General features: G+C 40.4%; 1 protein-coding gene across 2 annotated transcripts; it reads right to left on the bottom strand.

Moving 5' to 3' along the window:
- Positions 1 to 306: 306 nt before the first annotated feature.
- tgm1l1 (transglutaminase 1 like 1) lies at positions 307 to 19279 on the bottom strand. Of its 2 annotated transcripts, none has more exons than XM_044219924.1 (14): positions 19126 to 19279; positions 14078 to 14385; positions 13529 to 13720; positions 10131 to 10382; positions 7170 to 7288; positions 6059 to 6166; positions 5442 to 5619; positions 4685 to 4823; positions 4104 to 4296; positions 3504 to 3657; positions 2902 to 3186; positions 1843 to 2003; positions 1603 to 1739; positions 307 to 1501 (listed from the first exon to the last, which is right to left on the bottom strand). In XM_044219924.1, the coding sequence occupies exons 2-14, from the start codon at positions 14382 to 14384 to the stop codon at positions 1357 to 1359; spliced, it is 2370 nt and encodes a 789-aa protein (XP_044075859.1). In that variant the 5' UTR covers position 14385; positions 19126 to 19279; the 3' UTR covers positions 307 to 1356. The 2 variants fall into 2 exon arrangements, with proteins under 2 accessions (XP_044075859.1, XP_044075860.1); XM_044219925.1 differs by having other exon boundaries at positions 14093 to 14385.
- Positions 19280 to 20243: the final 964 nt, after the last annotated feature.

Below are 20243 nucleotides of genomic sequence, written 5' to 3'. Positions count from 1 at the left end.
ATAAAATATCACAATCACATATTCAAGTACCCGTGGATATGTTAGTCATCAATATCTTGAATGATGAAATGCAGCAAAGGTGTGTCATCTGCTTCAAGCTGCACAGTTGAAATGAGTCACTATACAGCAAATCATCCCTCGTGCATCCTAAAAATGGTTAGATTGCAGAAATGGAAACACACAGGTAAGCACTTGCTTCCTCTCTGATCTATGGCTTACGTCATAATTTCACCGTCTCTCACCTCTAACAAGTTAAAACTCTGTACACGCTGTGTGGAAGTAGAAAATACCTCAGGAGCATGGCCATCATGTCAGTGTAAGTTTTATTACCAACACATACAAAAGCAAAAAAAAACACCCCATTCCAGGTAGATAAGGCAGATAAATAGTCTAATGTTATTAAAATAGTTTCCTTCACATTGTACTTTGAGTGCTGAAATTAAACAGACGAGAGGCAGGTAAAGCTAAGGTGAATTAAGGCCACTGCGGTCTCTGTTCTGATATAGTTTGCTGGAACTCACAGCAGAGAAAACATTTTGTAGGTAGGTTGCAATATGCTGTAAAGCTGACAGTCATTGTTATTATACACACACACACACACACAAGACGTACAAAACAACATCTGGCACAATTCTTCCTGAGGGAACATTTGGGTTTGCATTCTGCAAATGGAGACATTTCAGTTTTAGTCGTAGTGGTCATTTGTTGGTTTTCAAAATAAAGTAGACATTATGAATTTGATTTCATTTGATGGTTAAAATAACCTTTTAGCCACGCCCTTGTAGATTTAAAATTCAGGAAATCTACGAAAAATGACTCTAACTTTCAACAATAATTACAAATGTTTCAGTCCAGTGTAACAGAAAAAAACATGGCAAATTTGAATGTGCTCTTTGCAAAATGTCAATGCCAATTTTAAACATCATTCCCTTTAAAAACATCTCACAGTGCACTTCCTTCATGTCATTTTGTCTCACAATACTAATGAATAATACACACACATATTCACATGATTTCTTCACTGTCTTGCACTGGTGTGAGGACAGTCTATGTAATCTGATAGTTTTATAAAGTCAACATAATAATGCTTGTTAATTAAAGCACTTCATTTGCTGTTCCCCTGCTGCATACTTCACCACAGTTTTGACATTTCAGAGCAAGGCAGAAGTGTGAATTTATATTATATCAGTTAAAAAATAATACTGATATTGCTACATTGTTAATTGTCTGTTCATAGTTTTAAAAATGTTAAAAAATTAAACATTTGCTATAATACAAAATAAACAAGATAGTTTAAGATATAGGAAAAAGTGATGTGAGAGAAGCAGGACAGGAAGTGATGTTGCTAGCTCCCTCTCATTGCTCGAGAACGACAATATCAGCCACTCCGTGCACTTGTGTGAGCTGTTTACAGTCAAGAGACGCCACCAGCTTCCTGGGTCCGGGCTGGGTGGGGATGAAGTGCTCCGTCAGTGTCACTGTGGAGTGGCCGTTGATGTCACTAAAAGGGGAAAAAATGAGGGGAATATTAGTTTGGAGAAGGAAATATGTGGGTGAAAGAGATAGGGAGGCAAAAGAGAGGGCGATGTCTCGTGTTCTTACCCCACAACCACTTCATGGCCTTTCTGCAGACCCAGGCCCTCCACTCTGAACACCACTCCCTTTAGTGTACGTGGCAGGGGGTTGGTGAAGATAATTTTGGCTGCCGTCTCCTTACCAACCACAGCGTCTCCCAAAGGCTGCCAGGAGGTAACAAAAAACAAGTCAGGAGAGGTGAACAAAACCTTTTCCCATAATTTTCCTATGTTCCACACGCTAATGTACGGTAACTCAAACACCTACCGTAATGCTGAGGTCAGGCGTACGGAGCCTGAAGGTGGTCTGGTTGGCTAATACTTGCTGGGTCTCACTGACTCTTCCAGACAGGGTCAGCATCAGAGCTGCTTGATCAACCAGCTGGTTTTGGTACTGTTGGTAGGGCAGCACCCACTCGATGGTCTTTTCTGTGCGGAGAGGTACAGAGAAGGGGTTCGGCTTGGTATTCAGCATTTTTACTGTCCAAGCTTTACTTTCTTTTGCGTCATTAGCTTATTAGCTTAGCATGAAGACTGAGAACAGAGGGAAACAGCGATCCTGGCTCTGTCCAAAGGTAACAAAATCCACCTACCAGCACCTTCAAAGCTCACTCATGAACATTTTATATATCATTTGTTAAATCCAAGCAAAAAAAAGTAGTATAAAAAAGGTGCAGTTTTATGGGGGTGTTACTGTATGTGCTGGACTGTTTCTTAGCTGGCCATGTGACTTCCTGGAGCAAAGAAACCAGCAGAACATCAAGGAAGTCACTGCACCAAGAAATAGTCCCACTCATAACCCTACGTAAAACTGCAACTTGTTGTTCTTACAGTTTGTTCTTTATACGGACAGGCTAAGCTAAGCTAACTGGCTGCTGGCTGTAGTTTCATATTTACCGTACAGACGTGAGTGGTATCAATCTTCTCATCTAACTCTCGGCAAGAAAGCGGATGTGTATTTCAAGATGTCCTAACTATACCTTTAATGAGATTCTGGTGAATTTTTCTCCATTGCGTATTACATGACACAATTTAATAGATTTTCACAGATCTTTGACTCTTAGACCTGAATCTACTGTACTAATGCCACCGTGGGAAAAAAAAAACTTTTTTTGACTGTAACTCCAATTTATAACCTTGAGCTACATCAAACTTTTAGGTTTTAGTGGCATTTAGTTCCACAGTTGCTTAATGCTCCCCTGGCTGTTCCAGTGCAGTAAACTGAATGAATTATTAGTGACTTGGCTCACATACATGCGGCCATGTAATCCATTGTTAGTAGAAAAATATTTATTATAGCAGCTTTAAAGCTTAGTGGAAAGCCAACCTTCATTGGGCAAAAGCTCCACAGGCATCAGCTCCTTCTTGATGGTTCCTTTCAGTACACCAGTGTAGTATATGACAGCCACCTGGCTGTGCAGAGTGGTCCGACGAGGATGCGAGCTCAGGTTCTTCACTAGGATGGTCAACTGGGCGTCAGCACCCATCCTGGGCCCCTCACCCTCCACCTTCACCTCTATGCACACATCTTCTGCCACGGGCGAGGAGTAGACATCTGGCTTGCTGCCATAGCGACTGGCAGTCTCCACAGCAAAGCGTTCCTCTTCTGAACCTGGTAAAGACGGAGGAGAAGGTGAGCGCACCTCATTCTGTCTGATGTTTCAGGATTTATTGGCAGATACAAGAGATACGGCTTCCAAACAAAGCAAACAGAGACACATATTTTCATATTGTGAGTCGAGCAGGTCGAACGGTTGAGGGGTCAGATGTTTGAATTTATGTACATCAAATGATCTATGCAGCAAGAAATGACGAAATCATCACATTTTATAACAGTTCCAGGCAGTGTGGAAATAATTCTGTCTGGTTCTAGAACAGCAAAAAATTTGTAGAAATGCAATTAGAAAAGTACAATATGCTTGCCAGTACCTTCTTGGTGTTTGTACAGGTGTGTGATGTCTGCCCGCTCGTCAGAGCCCACTGCTTTGGTGCTGATGAAGTGGCCGACAGCTTTCTTCTCATTGTAGATCTGCCTGAAAGTACCGTCCAGGTTCCTCTGCCAGTAGATCTTATCACTGTTGACCTGATAGAAAAGTACGAACAAACATGATCAGCTCAAACATCGTAGTACATGAGATGTTTGCCTCTCTATACTGATGATGAAGTTGAACTAAAGTATGCATCGCTCCTATTTATTTTCTATATTTTCATTGTAGAAGTGGATAGGGAAGAAATTCTCCGGGTGAGTTTTGTTCTTGATCTAGCGAGAAAGTAAGTCCCTGTTCGAAAATGATGCATGCTGCTAGAGATGATGTCTGCTGAGAAGCACTAAATTGCATCAAATTAAATCTAAAAGTTCCAGAATTTATGCCTGATATAGTTTTTCCAGCTCCAAAGACCACCTTTTTAAATCCTCCATATCTGCAATTTAGTCTGACTACCATCCTTTCACTTTGGTAATGCATCAAATGAACCTAGAGAGAACTAAATCACAAAGACATCTGTTCAAGCGCACTTTCTAGCACTCACCTCAGCGAAGACAAACGGCGTGTCGTGTTTGAGGTAGACCTGGCCAGAGCGGATGGCGCTGACAGAGGCGGGGCCGCAGCGGAAGGTGCCCTGACTAGTTTCTTGGGGAGTAGAGTCAACAGCCTGCCAGCCTCCGTGACCAGGGGGCAGGTCTGGTCTCGCCATCCAGCAGTCATTCCATACGTGGAAGTTCCTAGATGGGATTAAATTAAGATATTTGAGGTTCCATTAAAAGGAATAATTTGATATTTTGGGTAGTTTAGCTTAGCATAAACAGCTAGCTTGGCTCTATCCACGTTTTTACACTTCAGGAAAGGTTTAAAAACTAACCAGAAGGAACATCATTTGAAGGGCATTTTAAGGGCACAGTACTACCAAAGAGCAGATATATACCAGATTAGCCTCTGCAGTCTGAGAGGAGTTGCAAATAATTGAAAGAGCATGACGTCTCTGGGATTTCAAGTTAGAGGGAACTGCTTTCGGAGCAGATCTTAATATGCAATGCATTCCTAAGGTATGGATTTAGCAGCAGGCAAGTTTCCTAGCATGGTGTCCTGGCCATGTAAAGTTACACTTCTTACCACACAGAGTCACTATTGAGGTAGTCGATCGGCTCCATATTCTCATCCAAATAGACATCTGTAGTGAGGGATACATCAGTATCATGAGCAGACTGGAAGTTGGTCACACTGCGGGCGGGTATACCAAGACACCGCAGCACTGGAAACAAAAACAGACAGACACAGATTAATTAAAACTGAATTTACAAGGCCATTTAATAATTGAATTATGTTCCCAGATGCTAAGATTTGAGCATAATGATTTCAGACGTTTCTACTAAGATTGAATTTGCATGGTTGCATGGAACTTAACTTTCCTGGCTGAAGGAAAGCAACACCTGTGGCTCTATCAGTGACAAAAGTAGGAGGTATGACAGGAATGCCAATGCGAGGTATTTAGGGTGTATATGAGCTACGACCATGAGGGGCAACGCTACACTAAGGTCAGCTAGTTATCATGTGAGGGACCCTGCATGCATGCACAGTGAACAAAGAATTCTGTTACAGAGCAGTGAGGACTAATGAAAAGGGCCTGATAGACAGGAAGCCATGATCATGATCATTTGACTGTTTCACGTGAACACTGGGAAACACATACTGGGTATCCTTTGTGGCGTTTGCACATGCATACACACAGCACACACATACAGGGCCGTCTCTTCACATGCGTCTAACATACAGGATAGCTTTCCAATGCCCAACCTGTCGTTATTAACACACGTTTTTCTCTCACACACACTATCACATGCTCTTTCTTTGTTTTATTTTACATAGTCACCTGTCGTAGTGACCCCAGAGAAGACCCAACACTGTCCGTATGACACAGGCGTTCCATTGGAGGAGTGGTATTTCCTCAGGATCTCCACGCTGCTGCTCCACGCCCCAGGAGAGACTCCATCAGAGTAATTCCCAGACCAGTTCCCTACCAGAACCCCAAAGTCATCCTGAGCGTTTATCTGAAAAGAGAATGGTGACGCAGTCAATTACAAGTAACTGCTCTCATTTACAAATTAAAATAATAATTATCCAAGCAGAGCATGAGCGATGATTAGGGCCTTAGCTAGGTCATGTCCTCTGCATTTTTTCTGGACATTTGGGGGTTTAGTAACCTGAGGTTAGGTACAATTTATGATAAAAAAACACTCTGAGGGTATTTTATAGGTTTTTGCCAGTGTTTTTTAGAATCAATCAATTTAAATTTTACTACTTTTAGGCCAAAAATGTATTCAGTATTTTCTCAACACAGTCTTATTCCTAGCAGTTAAAAAGTTTGAAAAGTAAACTGAATAAATGAAATATGAGTATTGGGGCACTTGGACTCATGACGTCAGTATTCCTAAAATCCTGGCTAAGCCCATGGAGATAATGGGATGTTAATAATGAATTTAAACTTACCATGGCAGATATGACTCTAACCACATTGACAGAATCCCCTCGACCAGATGCAGGCATGTCACTCTTCTCCAGGATAAACAGACATGCTTCCAGGATTCCCTCATGAAACTACAGCGAAAAAACCACAAATCATCAGCAAAGAAATTTGTTAATTCAAATGGGGATTTTTTTTTTATATTGTAAAATTCAAAGACGTCTTACTATTGAAACGTTAATAAACAATAACTACGATAACTGAGAAATATAAAAAATGACTGTAAACAAATGAGATTTGCAGCTTCTACCAGCCTCTATGCTTCACAGTATTCACATTTGTGGATTGCTTTATGGCACAAAACAGGAAGATGGTGCTGTTCTTTCGGCAAAAAAAGACGGAAAGTTGGTGGAAGACTGATAAGGCTACTGAAACATAACTTAAAGCATGTGTCACTGATAATGAACAAAGCCAAAGAAATAAACTTAAAGAAGCTAGGCTTTTCCAGGAGAATGGACTGGAACCCCGCCCTACAGCAGGCACATGATGTTAGGCCTAACAATACTACTGAGGCGAAACAGAGGTTTTCAGTCGTCTATGGTTGGTCATTATCTCATTTGTTTTCAGTAAGGTATGTCAATACGATTCACAATTAAAGGATATTCTTATTGTCAACAAATCCCAGGAAAAGACCAAAACCAATGAATTGATCCTACTAACAAGTATTGCCTGTGTAGCTAAAGCCTGCTATGCCTCATTCCTCTGTGCCATAGAGCTCCTTTTGTTGTCCAAAAACTATTAAAAACGCATGTTACTCTGGCACTGTAGTTTATTTGTATCTATGTTTGTATTTGTATCCTACATACACAGTCCTGCTGTTACTGAAATACTCACTAGTGCACCAAATGTGTATTAATCCGCGGCTGAAAATAGTCCCCAACAATACACTGTTAACTCTGTTTGAGTAACGTTTAATAAAAACTACAGTGCCAAGCTGTTTTAGAAAATTACTTTTAAAATTAAAATAAATATTTGTGACCCTGTTTTAAAGATTTTCATCTTCAGTAGGAATGGGTGGAGTGCCACAGACAATGATGTAATCATCACATCATCAAATCTTGTCTTGATAGACCGTACCTGCCCAAAGTTCCATGTGCGGGCACCTATTTGTTTCTCTGTGCCATAGTAAATCCTTCCGGTGTCATTCAGAACATACTCCTTCCTCTCCTCCTCTTCATCCATGAACACTGTGTCCTCTGGAAAGACATGACAACATTATATCTATATACTGTAATATGGCGTTATGATACAATACAATATAAGACAATATAGCATTGAGAGTACAGTTTTTTATCCTACACTGTACACACTTAAGTTTTCCTTTTTACATACAACAGCTATCTCTAAAGTTGATCTTATTAAACCAACCTTGACGGGAAACAAAAGGAAACCATTTTCTGTAGAATTGTAGGATTTAATATAATGATATCAGCTCTAGTCAAGATTTTGGCCTCTTCCTTGCCTGTGAAAGTGACCCAGACGATCCAGGCTTTATTCAACTCTTCTGTGACTAAATCACTTGAGAATGTGATTTCTTTTCCCAAATTATGTGAAAGAGTCCCCCAGGCCAGGAAATGGTTAAGAAACACAATGAGGCCATGGACCTTGCAGTGGGGCCCACGTTCACTGATGGGAAGCAGTCTGTTTTGAGTGACATCAGCACTGCAGACTTGGGCGTGCACCCCTGACATGAGCGTCACAATTCTGTGTCTTTGTTTTTCCATGTTTTATCTCTTGCTGTTAGCAGTGGGTGTGCAAAAGGAGAAAGAAAGAAAGAAAGAAAGAAAGAAAGGGAAAGCAGTAAAAGTACCAGAATATTCAAGATGGACATGAGAAAAAGCAAGAGGAAGCAAGCTGTTTAAAAGTGATGAGGGACACAAGAAAGAGGGGAAGTTAAGCTTGAGAGAGAAAGGGTGGAGGGAGAGAAGGAGAGTGAAGCATAACAGAGTCTCTTGAGATTTTACAAGAGAAAGTAGGAGGAGGTGATGCTGACAGTCTCTGGCAGCTGTGATAATTGTGGTTTTCACTTCTTACTGAATGTTTCTGTAATGTAGGGAGAATTACACACACACACACACACACACACACACACACACACACAGGGAGGATATGAAGGAGGAGGAGGCCAGAAAACAGAGCAATGGAGTGAGGATCGGTGAACAGATAGCAAGAAGGAAGCAAGGCTGGGTGGGAGAGGCATATAAAGGCAATAAACACACATGAAGGCAGTAAAAGTGAGGGAGAGGACGGGTAGTCACTAGCCGCAGGATTACTCTGAGCTCGCCCCATGGCATTTTTATGCAGTAATTGTAGGATTTTTACTTTTATGAGCGTGGGGGGGAGATTGGTCTCGGGAAGAAGAGATTGAAAAGGGAAGAGGAGATTGGGTTTGCTGCCAAAAGCAGCAACCCCATAATAAAAGACAAAATTTCTTTTTTATCAAGTCCAGGTCCACAGTTTTGTATTTTGCTGTGTTGCAAATACACTTATTTTTGTCAAATATCCTGTGCGGATAGTTTGCGGTGCTCAGCAAACTGAAAGAAACTCAGCTGAATAAACAATGGACTTCATTTCCTAATGCTTTATTGAGTGAATAAGAGAATAATATGTACGCATAATTTAAAAAAATGAGCCTGACCTCCTTTTTTTTTAAGTACAAACATTTTGGAAATAAGAAAATACTGATAAGCCCCACCAAAGTGTTTTAATTTGTTCACAAGCACAGGTTAAAAATCATATCTGAGTGTACAAATATTTTATAAATTAAGCACCATGTGTTGATCACAAACGTAGTTTAAAGTGGTAGTTAATGATGCTATAATCAATATTTTGATATTAACAATGAATCAGATCACTAGGTGTATGTGAAAGGTGTCAACAAACCTACTGATAATTATCATCCAACTGTGCAGTTACCCTCAGCTCTATGCTGCATTTTTGCATCTTTTAGCTAATTGTTTTGGTGTTACGGCCTGCACTTTTACTGTTTTGGTTCAGTCTCACCGCTCTTATCAGCGTCATTTCCAGACCCCGAGAGAACACAGTTACACAATGGAAATATACAGCAGTGAGGGCACATCATTTGTTTTCGTTTGCCCACGGAAACATTCCTAAGCCTGACAAGTTAGCAGATGTACTGAGCGCTGCCACATTAAGAAGCCACACCATCTCAATTCTGCTACAGGTCTCCATTGTGTTTAGATTTTATGCTACCGCTAAGTTTTTTGTAAAACGTCCTTGTAACTTTTGCCAAAAAAATCAGTTCATCCAGGTTTAACTAAACAAGAGAAAAAGAAGTATGCTTGATTAAAAAACCAAGATGGACCTCTTTTACCTATGGACATTTTAAAAATAAGAAAATACTGATAAACCCCACAAAAGTGTTTGATTTATGCATGGGCAAAGATTAAAAATCATATCTGTATGTACAGACATGTCATAAATGAGGCCATCGAAAGTCTATTTTACCTTACACACAAACATAGGTCAACCTGACATAACCAAGTGTGCCAGTGTTGAATCATAGCCAGTGGAGTTACATAACTCCCATAGTTACACACGGGGTCATGCTGTAGCTATTTGATGGACAGCAACACGCTCATGGATTGAGTTGGCCTTGTCACCCATGTGTAACATTATATCAGGACTCCTCTCAGAGATTAAAAGGCTAAACGGACATCTACTTTGTGCCAGTGTTTCCTATCAGAATGATGTTCGTAATACTATTCGTAATACAGCAGCTATGTCCTGGGAACACTTTGCCTGGCGACTGGGCTGTATTAGTCAGTTCTCCTGCAAGAAAAATGTTGACTTTTTTTGAAGATATTCCACCTCAAACCTAATAGTAAGCCAGATAGTATGTAAATCATGTTATGTAACGCTGTCTGTCTTTTCTTCCTTCGTTTTTCTCCTCAGTCACCTATGGCTCGTCTTCTTTCCTTCCTCTCTTCCTTCTTTATTAAGTTTCATCAAGTTCCACATTCCCGCCCTCGATCTATGTAAACCCTCTGCCCCGTACACACCCACTGTCAATCTTACCTTCACACCAAGGGTTGAAGAGCATGACGATGTTCTTGTTGGAGTTGTAAGTATTTGCTTCCTCGCCCTTTGAGGAGCTAGTTGTCACCATGAGCCCATATAGGCCAATCACAGCACTGGCCGGTGAGTTTATGGACAGCTTGATCTTGTTGCCATTCTGCTCTACAATCTTGGCTTCCCAGCGTTCATCCTGCAGGTCATCCACCAGTGGAATGATGACATGGGTGCCTTTGGACACCATGGGCAGGGGACCTACACCACAGAGGTTATATTTGAGTCATGTTGTACCAGAATGCTCCAAAAAAAAAAAAAGAGAAATAAAAAGGAAACACTGTAATAGAATTTTCATGAACACAAGCCTGATATATTACAATACATTCCCTGTTGTGCTTTAAGGTGGTACTGTACAGTATGGTCTCTGAATTTATGTGTAAATTTCTCCCCAATTTAAGGAATAGTTTGACATTTTGGGAAATATGCTTTCTTGTGGAGAGTTACATAAGAAGATTGATACCACTCATATCTGTCTGTTATTATGAAATTACAGCCTTGAGACTGTTGCTTAGTTGACTGTAAACAGGGGAATACAGCTAGTCTGGCTCTGGCCAAAGTTGTTTTTAAAATTGCCTACTATCTCACGAATTAATAAGTTATATCTTGTTTCTTTAATCTGTATAAAAACTAAAGTGTCACAGTGACTTTTCTGGGCAGAGCCAGACTAGCTGTTTCCCCCTGCTTCTAGTGTTTGTGCTAAGCTAAGTAAACGCTCTCACCGTAGCTTCACATGTAACAGTCAGATGTGTAAGTGGTATCGATCATCAAAGAAAACGAATAAGCGTATTTCCCAAAATGTCGATATTAAAGTTAACTGCATGCAACTGGTTTGCAGTGAAGTACTAGAGCTGTTAAAATATCTAGCTAACAAAATACCTAACAAAACATTTTTTATGAAAAAATGATTGATAAAAAATACAGCTTAAAAAAAATAATGTAGCACAATGTCTGCAATTCAGGAAGAGATTCCTATATTTGAAACGAATGACCTTTCAGGGCAGAGCAACACAACTGATGCTCCCAGTATGTACAAGATGAAACAGTTAATCTGCCAGAATCTGTTCCAAAGAGAGTGTATGTGTATGTGTGTATATGCACATAAACTTGTACATCTTGTGTTTGTGTCAAAAGTATCTTTAAATAGCATTTTGTGTATGAGTTAAAATTCAAGTGGTGCGGCTAAACAAAGTGCTTTTCAATTCTCTCCTTTTTCTGATTCTCGGCTAACCTTCAAAATTTGGATTAAATAAAGTTAGACAGCAGAAGTACAGTGGAAGGACTTCATTGCAACATGTAGTTGGGAACAGTGTAAACTCGGTTATTCACGTCACAGTCATTTTTAGTCTTTTCCCACAGTGGGTGACACAACTATAGAAAACTGTAAACCACAGCCCTTCAACCGGCTGTGCATGGTTTGTCTAAGTAAAAAAACTGAGTAAACAAAACTTTCGGGGCTGGAAAACCTCCCACACTGCACACACACACACACACACATCTCTGCAGGAGGCAGTGCACATTTGTGAATGTTTTATCTTATGACAATTAGCTTGGATGTTCCCTTTTGCGTTAGACTAACTATGAAAGGCTAAAACAACTTTGTTCTCTTTAAGAAAAAATGCTTACATTAAAGTTCATTCGAACACACTAGCTGGATTAAACTTATTGGATGCTTTCCTCTAAGCTATTTGCTTTGTGGCACCCCATTTGCTGACGCGAATATATCAAGAAACCATTTTTCTCCATCTGAGCCAGGACTTCCTTTCTCACCTCTGAGTACTTGGTCAAACGAAAATCAATGCAAAACACTCTCTCTTATCTGCTGGAACGACCTCAGCTTTATTGAAAATTGACTCTGAATCTTTATTCATGCTGCAATGATACAAAGCCCTGCTTTTAGAGCAACACTTAGAACCTTTACACAGCAAATGCGAGTTTGAAAGCAAAGGTAATGATATTCTGCAGAATGTGGATGGCTCAGATAGTTATGTGTGTCGATAATTTTTCTCATCCCCTCTTCCCATGTAACTAGGTGAGCAGGTGACAGAAAATCACTTCTCTGTGGTGATGTAATGGCCATTTATTCCCAAGTGTGTAGTGGATCGTTGTGGTATGAGGCCTGTAAATACCAGAGCGAGGTGTCTGGTGTCCTGAGATCTGGAAACTGTTAATACTGTTGGGTGGTGGGTGGAATCCAAAACTTGTGGTGTAGCTATGTTTGAACTGCTGCTCGATTCTGCCTTTCACACAGGCTTGCGGCAAATACTGCTTAAAGGGGCACTCCACCAACTCTACACATTAAGATCAGTGTATTCATCATGGATAGTACTACTCAACCTGTGAAAATAGTTGTATAATGTCTTCTGTGGATCAAGAGCAGTGGTTCCCAACCTTTTTTTTATATGACGTACCCTCACAGCCCTGTCAGATGAACTCATGTACACCACACCCATCATGTTCCAAATGTGTTCCATTTCAAACAATTTACCTGATACATTTAGCTATTTAAACTATTTATCTGTTACTTACTAGCTATCTATCCCAACCATGGATCTATTACTTTTAGCTAACTCTTTCAACTGTTTATCCATCACTTTTAGCTATCTGCTCCAACTATCTATCTATTACATAAGCTAACTATTTCAACTTCACTTGCTGACGCAATGCAATATGTCGATAAGATCTTTGATTTTCTAATCAAAACATAATTTCAGTTTTTAAAAATTTGTTGAGGTACTCTACAATCTTTCCACATACCCCCTGGCAACTGCTGAAGTACGCCCTGGGGTACAAGCACCCCTGGTTGGGAATCACTGGTCTAGAGAAGCTTTCAAATTTCTAACAAGTCTGTGTTATGAACTTGGGGTTTGAGTTTGAAAGAAGTGGACATTTACCAGTCAGGAAGGGTCTAACTAAATGCTCATGAGTTGCATTATGGGAATTGTAGGATCCAGTGTTTTGGGAAGTTTGACCAATACTAGGAACTAAAAGTAAGGATGTCTTGGCCTGTGCTGCTTCGATTTTGTTAATTCTTTTTTAATCTGTCTCTTGTGAAATTTATGAAAGTGCAATAGTAAATTGCTGGAGTGCCCCTTTAAGTTTTATCAGCTTTATTGTTTTTCTTTTCTTATTGCTTGTTTTGAATCCCTGTTTTCCTGCCACACAATTTGATGCAAGCCACTATGATGCTGTATGTTTTTTAACCCCTACACCCCATCTGCTACTCACCTAAATAGTGTACCCAACTCTTACTTTTCATACTGACGATATTTCTTTATCACATAAATTATACATTTTGTTGGAAGGTATGATGACACATGCACAAACACTGTCCATCCATTCCATACCTGTTTTCAGGTCCAGATGCAGCTTGTCAGTGTTAGCATTGAAGGGCTTGTTGAGCTCCAGCTCTATCTGGAAGGTCTGTCCTCTGCGGATGATCAGCTCATCCCCGTGATACAAGTCGGTGTGGTGCTCCTGTCTGTTCTGACCTGTCTTGGAGCTCAGCAGGTCCACAGAACGCACCGACAACTTTATTTCTGAGACAGAAAGGTTTAATGTGAAATTTAAGTATGTGTCTATCAAATCCCCTGCCGCTATAATAACAGTCATATAAGACATATTTTAAGATTTTTTCATATTTTATTGTCAATTTATATTTTATATTTATGCTACTTGACTTGCATTGCTTGCTTTATCTTTCTTTATATTTTCTACTTACAGTGTTTTTTGTTGTGCACCAATGTACCAACGCAAATTCCTTGTATGTGAAAACCTATTTGGCAATAAATCTGATTCTGATATTTTTTGTATGGGTCATCATGATATGTTCAACATGCAAAAATAGTCCAGAGTTAAACTAAACCTAGTCCTTACAATTTCATATCACAATTTACCCCAAAAGTCAGTACCTTCCATTTCCTTTGCTTCTCCATTCTCAGGCTTTGGCTTGGCGGGCTCCGGGGCCGGTGCGGGGGCCGGGGTTTTGACCAATTCCACCTTATCTGTAACATCATAGGTGGTGCTGTTCTGGCGCTTACAGCAGCACGGACACATCTTCCTGAACCAGCGACGACAGCCTCCCTCCTCCTCTTTCTTCTCCCCCTCTTTCTGAATGGTCAGCTCCACCCTGGTCGGTGGGGCTGCTCCAGGGAAACGCCCCACCTCTGACGTGTCTCTTACTGTCAACCGCTCACCTGGCATTCTAGGAGACATATTAGAAAATTGCTATTTCAATTTCAGGAATAAAATTGCAGATACCAATTATCATATTAGGCAATTACTTTGTTATGTGTATATGGACTTTGTTGTTGCTGTTGTAATTAGTAAAACAAAAATTTAAATATACTACTGCCTTGGTGAAATGATATCCAAGCATTTTGTACTACTGTATGTTGGGTCCCCAACCCATGAACTAAATCACAGTACTGAGCAGGTTGGGAAATATTAGCCTCTGAATAACCCCCAGACTTTGCTGAAAACTGTTTTTATTGGAACTACTCTACAAAATGTGTCCACATTGTAGAGGTAATTGGCAGTGTGCTACATTACGTTTCAGTCTGATTAACAAAACGTTCCTTCAGTTCTTCTTCTCCCTTTCTCTCATCTCCCCATCATGAAATGGGCCAATGCACTTTTTCTCCACAGCTACCACATGCCAAACTTGCACTCTCCTCGGCCGTCATGCTCTTCCAAAGAATTCAGGAGTATTTAGCCTTTTGTCCTTGTCGGCTACACTCCCTGAGCAATCTAACATACCTCCGACATGCAGCTGGATTCCATCTGCCTCACCCCAGCTGTTGCGAAATAATTCAGTTTGTGTGTATACTTACACAGACATGTCTCTGTGCATGCGCATACACTGAGAGTGTAGGTGTCCAATACTGTAGATCATATGAACATTTATCACACTGTCACATCCCCACCCTCATACAGTGCACTAATAATAACAACAGAATTAGATCATTTGTCACATTGAAGATAAGCCTGTCCTTCCTGCCCATCCTCAGATTTTAAAATCAGGGGCCAAATGTCATACACCAAATGTCAACATTAGGAAAGTGAAAACAAAAACTGAAAGGCAGAGGCAGGAGGACTTTCCCTTTCATCCCCTTCTTTCCCTCCTTTTTCTCACCATCTGCAACTTCACCATCTTAACATAAAAGCCACACAGGGCTGTGGCACTGCATGCAGGCAAAAATAAATCCGTATTACCAAAACATTAAAGCACCATTGGAGTTTTGTTAGCTCTTGTAAAACACCTATAAAGTCTAATGAGCTGCAGTAATGCACATAATCAAGGGACATGCACCGTTGTTAAGTAAACACATATAGAATTTGGTTTATAGGGTGATTATTCTCATTTCTGTTCACACACCCTTTGCTAAGCCCCACCCCCTTACTGTAATTACTCCAGTCAAACTGTCCATGCTAGCATGACAGAGTTTACAATAATAATGGTGTCAGATTTACCCCTCAAAATTCTCAGTAATTTTTGAAAGAATGGGTCTTGGGATTTCACACAGAGGTACACAGAAGCAGCCTTCTTTTTACTAACCATGGACATGGACATGGTCAGTTTTTTCGGCTGAAGTGACAACTGTCACTAGCAGTTTTTATCAGCTGTAGCTAGCTAGCTGTTTAATGCTAACTCTGTGAGTTAGTTAAAAACTCACTGCATGTCCAGCTAACTAATTTTAAAACTAGACATGTGTAAAAGGGTCTTAAACATGTACTTGGTGACTACTTGCATGACATAATACTAAAAGAATGAGCCTAAAGCTATATGTTGCACATGCAAATAAAGGAGCAGCATTGTTCTTGCATTGCAAGCTAAGGCTTGTTAGCCCTATAATTATAGTACAGTACATAAATAAATTGATATTTTGTTAACATGTTTGGATGTTACTATCGAAAAGTAGAAGTTAGATTTAAGCTTTACTGTTCGTATTTTCAGTGTGTTTCACTATTAAAAGTGAAACGGCTTTGAGGAGGATTAAGTTAGTCATTGAGGTTGCTCAAGTGTAAACTACCCCAAATCCAGGACAGAGCCGCTAACGTTAGCTAAACTCTTAATATAGTAGCACCTTGGCTCCCACACAGTGGATTTTCCAGTCCTGTACAAAGATTGTTCTAACCCTAAAAAGTAATGTGGTTAGTTAATATGCTACTTGGCTTTGGAGGTAACGCTGTTACTACTGGACGTAAGTACCAGGCTAGGCAACCTAGCTTTTGCAGCGAGCAGATCAACACTGCCTTTTCTAGCTGTAGTGGTGAAGCTATGATTGGACAATCGCTGTTCGGGTGAGGGGTTCAGCAAATGGTCAGTTGGTTAGTGCATATCTCAATTCATGTTGTCTTTGCATTCTGCTTTGCAAAGTAAAGCTAAAAGTTGAGGCTGGCAGGTGATGTGAGGTGTTACAATACCTATTTCATACAGACAAGCAGCAGTGAGAGTCTTTGATAAAGTGCTGCTACTTTTCTGTTGATTTCATGGTTAACTTTGCATGGGACAGTTGTATCTAACAGGCTGAACACACTGGTTCTGTGAAAAGGCAGTGATAGTGAAGTTATGTGGTGCAGTTCAAAGGGCAGACAACAGCTGAGGAAGAGGTGGTAGGGAGGGGCGCCTCACAGTATCATCGTGTCTGTGTTTGTGTGTGTGTGTGTGTGTGTGTGTGCGCGTGCACCATCCGTGTGCGCGTGACATGTTCACTTCTGATTTTTCAACTCCTTGACTTCCTGAGTTCATCTGCTGGTCAGATGACATTCCCCTCCCTTCAACTGTGTCCAAGTCTTCTAAATATTTGGCAAAACCCTTCATAATCATTGTGACAGTCAGCTGCAACATGATCTCCACCCAAAAGTCACGCACTCTGAACCATGCTGACTTGGCTCCATCTCTTATTTTAGTAAAAAGGAAGATGTAGATTGAAATGAAGTGAAAAGCATGACAGGATTCCACACATTTTGGTTAGAGAGCAATGCATTTAAGTTCATTATGTAAACTGAAGCTTCCATGCCCTTTTCTACTCACTCACAGACAATGGTTGACAAAAGAGTTGGGGTGGTAAAATGCAAGATACAATTATAACTGGCCAAATAATACTCCAAATATGGATTATTTTCAAATGTGACAACGGAAGAAAAGGCTTTTCGGGCTGTTTTGTTAGTCATTTGTGTCTTCACAGGCTTTAAAAAGACCACGTTATCTTACTACTGCACCTTCTGTGGTCTAAAATTTAGTCATGCAAGATAGTCAAGACATTCCACAAGACTAGATTTTTTTTTTGTCAGCCTTGCTCTTCCCTCACACTTTAATGCACAAACGTAAATGGATCTATAATACAGCCACCAGCCAAGCCTGAAAACAAGTGTTACGTTTTCATCTTTCCTCCCCCCCCTGCCTATCACTACTTCCTCTGCAGCGCTGCTCTTCTCTACAGTCAGATTGTGTTTGCATGCTGGGACCTCTGGTATACCCACTGGCCCCTGAGATAAGTGCTTTGAATTTAAGTCACTGTTGCAACAAAAAAAAAACAACACCAGCTTTAAATGGTTAGTCTGGTGAAATTAGTCTCGTAATTAATTGATTAAATAAATAAATGAATCATTAAATGGCACAGCACAGTAAAAGCCTGCAATGCCATCACATGCAGAAAAAAAAATATCAAGAGATACACGAGAACACGGCTGAGGGCATGAAAATACCTTAACTAATTGACTTGGAAAATACAAAAAAAAAAGTGAGTATAACAGTAAACCAACTTGTTGGAGATTGGGAGGATATGAAGGCCTACTTCTTATCAACTGCTGGAAACAAGTCATGAATAACTGGATTTTTGTTGCAACAACAAGTTCAACCTTCACTCAGAGCTGCAAGAGAAGGATGTTGAATGGAGTAAGCCCAGATACATGCGCTTTCCTTTTGGAAATGTGCATAAATGCAGTGGTGGAAGAAGAACTCAGAACTTCAACTTAAGTAAAAGTAGCAATACCACAGTGTAGAAATATAATAATATAGAAAATATACTTAAAGTAGGCCTACTAAAGGTGAAAGTACTCATTCTGCTGAATGGCCCATTTCGGAATAATATATATTAGGCTATAATTATTGATGCATTAATGTGAACATCACTTTAATGTTGCAGCTGGCAAAGGTGGAGCTAATTCTAACTTCTTTATGTACTGGCATAAACACTCTGTGTGACTTCGTGTGTTGCCCACTCCTCACACTTTGTATGGAGTTAAGTTGAGGGACTCGCTCACTTTAAGGCAGGGCCGCCAACTCTCACTCACTGCGAGACTGTGAGCTTCTCGCATTTGACACTTTCCACATGCCCTCACACCACACGTTCATTTTCTCATGCTGTGAAAAACAAATGCATACATCTCACGCAAAAATAAGCGGAAGGAAGCCTAAGAGCCACTCCCTCATGAAAAAAATACAAGTATATATATATAGGCTTTCTCTGCCCAGTCTTATCAGTAAGTATGTGTGAAAGCACCCCTGATGTAATCACAAAAAATGAATTTGTCCATTCAAATTGCGTGTGTGTGTGTGCGTGTGTGTGTGTGTTCATTCAGTTATGAGCAGTGTGTGTGATTTGGTGTTTATCAATTTATAAGTCTTGTTAATTTATGAAAAGACATCATAATTTTTAGTTTTGATTACATTTTGTATTGATAATCTGAATCTGCGAAGTAACTAGTAACTTATGCTGTAGAATAAATGTAAGGCAGTAAAAAGTACAATATTTCCCTCTGAATTGTAGTGGAGTAGAGGTGTAAAGCAGTTCTTAATGGGAGTCTCTCTCTCTCTCTCTCTCTCTCTCTCTCTCTGTCTCTCTCTGTCTCTTTCTTGTCTAAAAGAAGAAACCGTCGCTTCAAGTTTACACTTCACTTAATATCTCCCTTATAAGGAAAAGGTGGCTGGAAACCTTACTTTATCTGTGTGGATTCTTCTCTGGATCTGCTTCGTCCTGAGTAATTATCCCTCAGAGTCAAACCTTTGGTTTTTCTTTAGTCGCTCCGTTCCTGGATCAGCGCGTGTTTGTCTGTCCTGGAATGTTCCGCACAGTACTTTAAACCGACACACACCCCCTCTCTCTTCCTCGCAGCTCAGCCCACCCCGCCCCGCCCTGTGTACTCGGAAGTTTCCCACTCCCATCAAGAGGTCCCGTACCGATTTGGGCACGCTGCGTAAAACCGCAAGTAGTGTGTTACTGCATGATGAGAAGCACACGCGCACACGCACACACACAACCACACACACACACACACACACACTGGGAGAGGAAGACTGAGGAGAGAAAGTTTGTTACAAGATATTAAGCCTTACTTTTCCACTACAGGAAGGGATTGGAAGCAGACAGACAGTGGAGGGCAGGAAAATATGCAATAAGCTTGAATGTGCAATGTAAGTAATGTGATCACTATGATATGTGGATGATTCAAGGTTGAACCTCCTCTGTAGGAAATACCCCTCTGTACATTTTGTTGAGTCAAAAGCATTACAGAACGCCCCCTGGAAGCTTTCAGTTCCCCTTTGTTGGTCAGTTTACAGAAAAAAACCTCACCCCATTCTGACCTCTCATCCTAAATTTGAACCTGATCACAAGTCCAAAAGGGCAAAGTTAAAATCACAGCAACAGATTTAGACAATGGCAAGAGCATGCATTCGCTCTTACATATTGTTGATTTCAACCCAAAGCATCTACTCAGCAAAAACACAACACGATGAAATGTTTATTCCAAGTGATTTCGTCAAGAGATTCCAGGTTTTCCAACATGCCAGCAACCAATGAGAGCAGATGTGTGTGACTAGAGTGCACCAATAAGTTTGTGGTTTGGCAGGAGATCATAATGACATAATTTCAGATCAGTGGTGATGATGGCTATGGAAAACTGAAGCCTTGACACATATCTAAACCTGCCTCCCACTGTCAGTCAGCGTTTAATAATGACATCATGCCAGCTAAGAATTACAGCAACAATTCAACAAAATAAGAAGTTCAAGTTCAAGTTTATTTGCCAACAGCAGTGCTAGCTGCCTCGTGGAAC

The sequence above is a fragment of the Siniperca chuatsi genome, linkage group LG13 (assembly GCF_020085105.1).
Source record: "Siniperca chuatsi isolate FFG_IHB_CAS linkage group LG13, ASM2008510v1, whole genome shotgun sequence".
In the NCBI taxonomy this organism is placed as follows: domain Eukaryota; kingdom Metazoa; phylum Chordata; class Actinopteri; order Centrarchiformes; family Sinipercidae; genus Siniperca; species Siniperca chuatsi.
Note: the sequence above shows the minus strand (reverse complement) of the source record. Positions and strands in the feature narration are given on the sequence as shown.

What these genes read in the sequence shown, in the direction of transcription:
- tgm1l1 (XM_044219924.1), bottom strand. Translation starts at nt 14,384, where the DNA reads ATGCCAGGTGAGCGGTTGACAGTAAGAGACACGTCAGAGGTGGGGCGT. An exon ending in CTCTGGGGTCACTACGACAG is followed by an intron (nt 4,824 to 5,441) that starts GTGACTATGTAA and finishes TTTTGTTTCCAG; the next exon opens with TGCTGCGGTGTCTTGGTATA. An exon ending in GGCCATGAAGTGGTTGTGGG is followed by an intron (nt 1,502 to 1,602) that starts GTAAGAACACGA and finishes TTCCCCTTTTAG; the next exon opens with TGACATCAACGGCCACTCCA.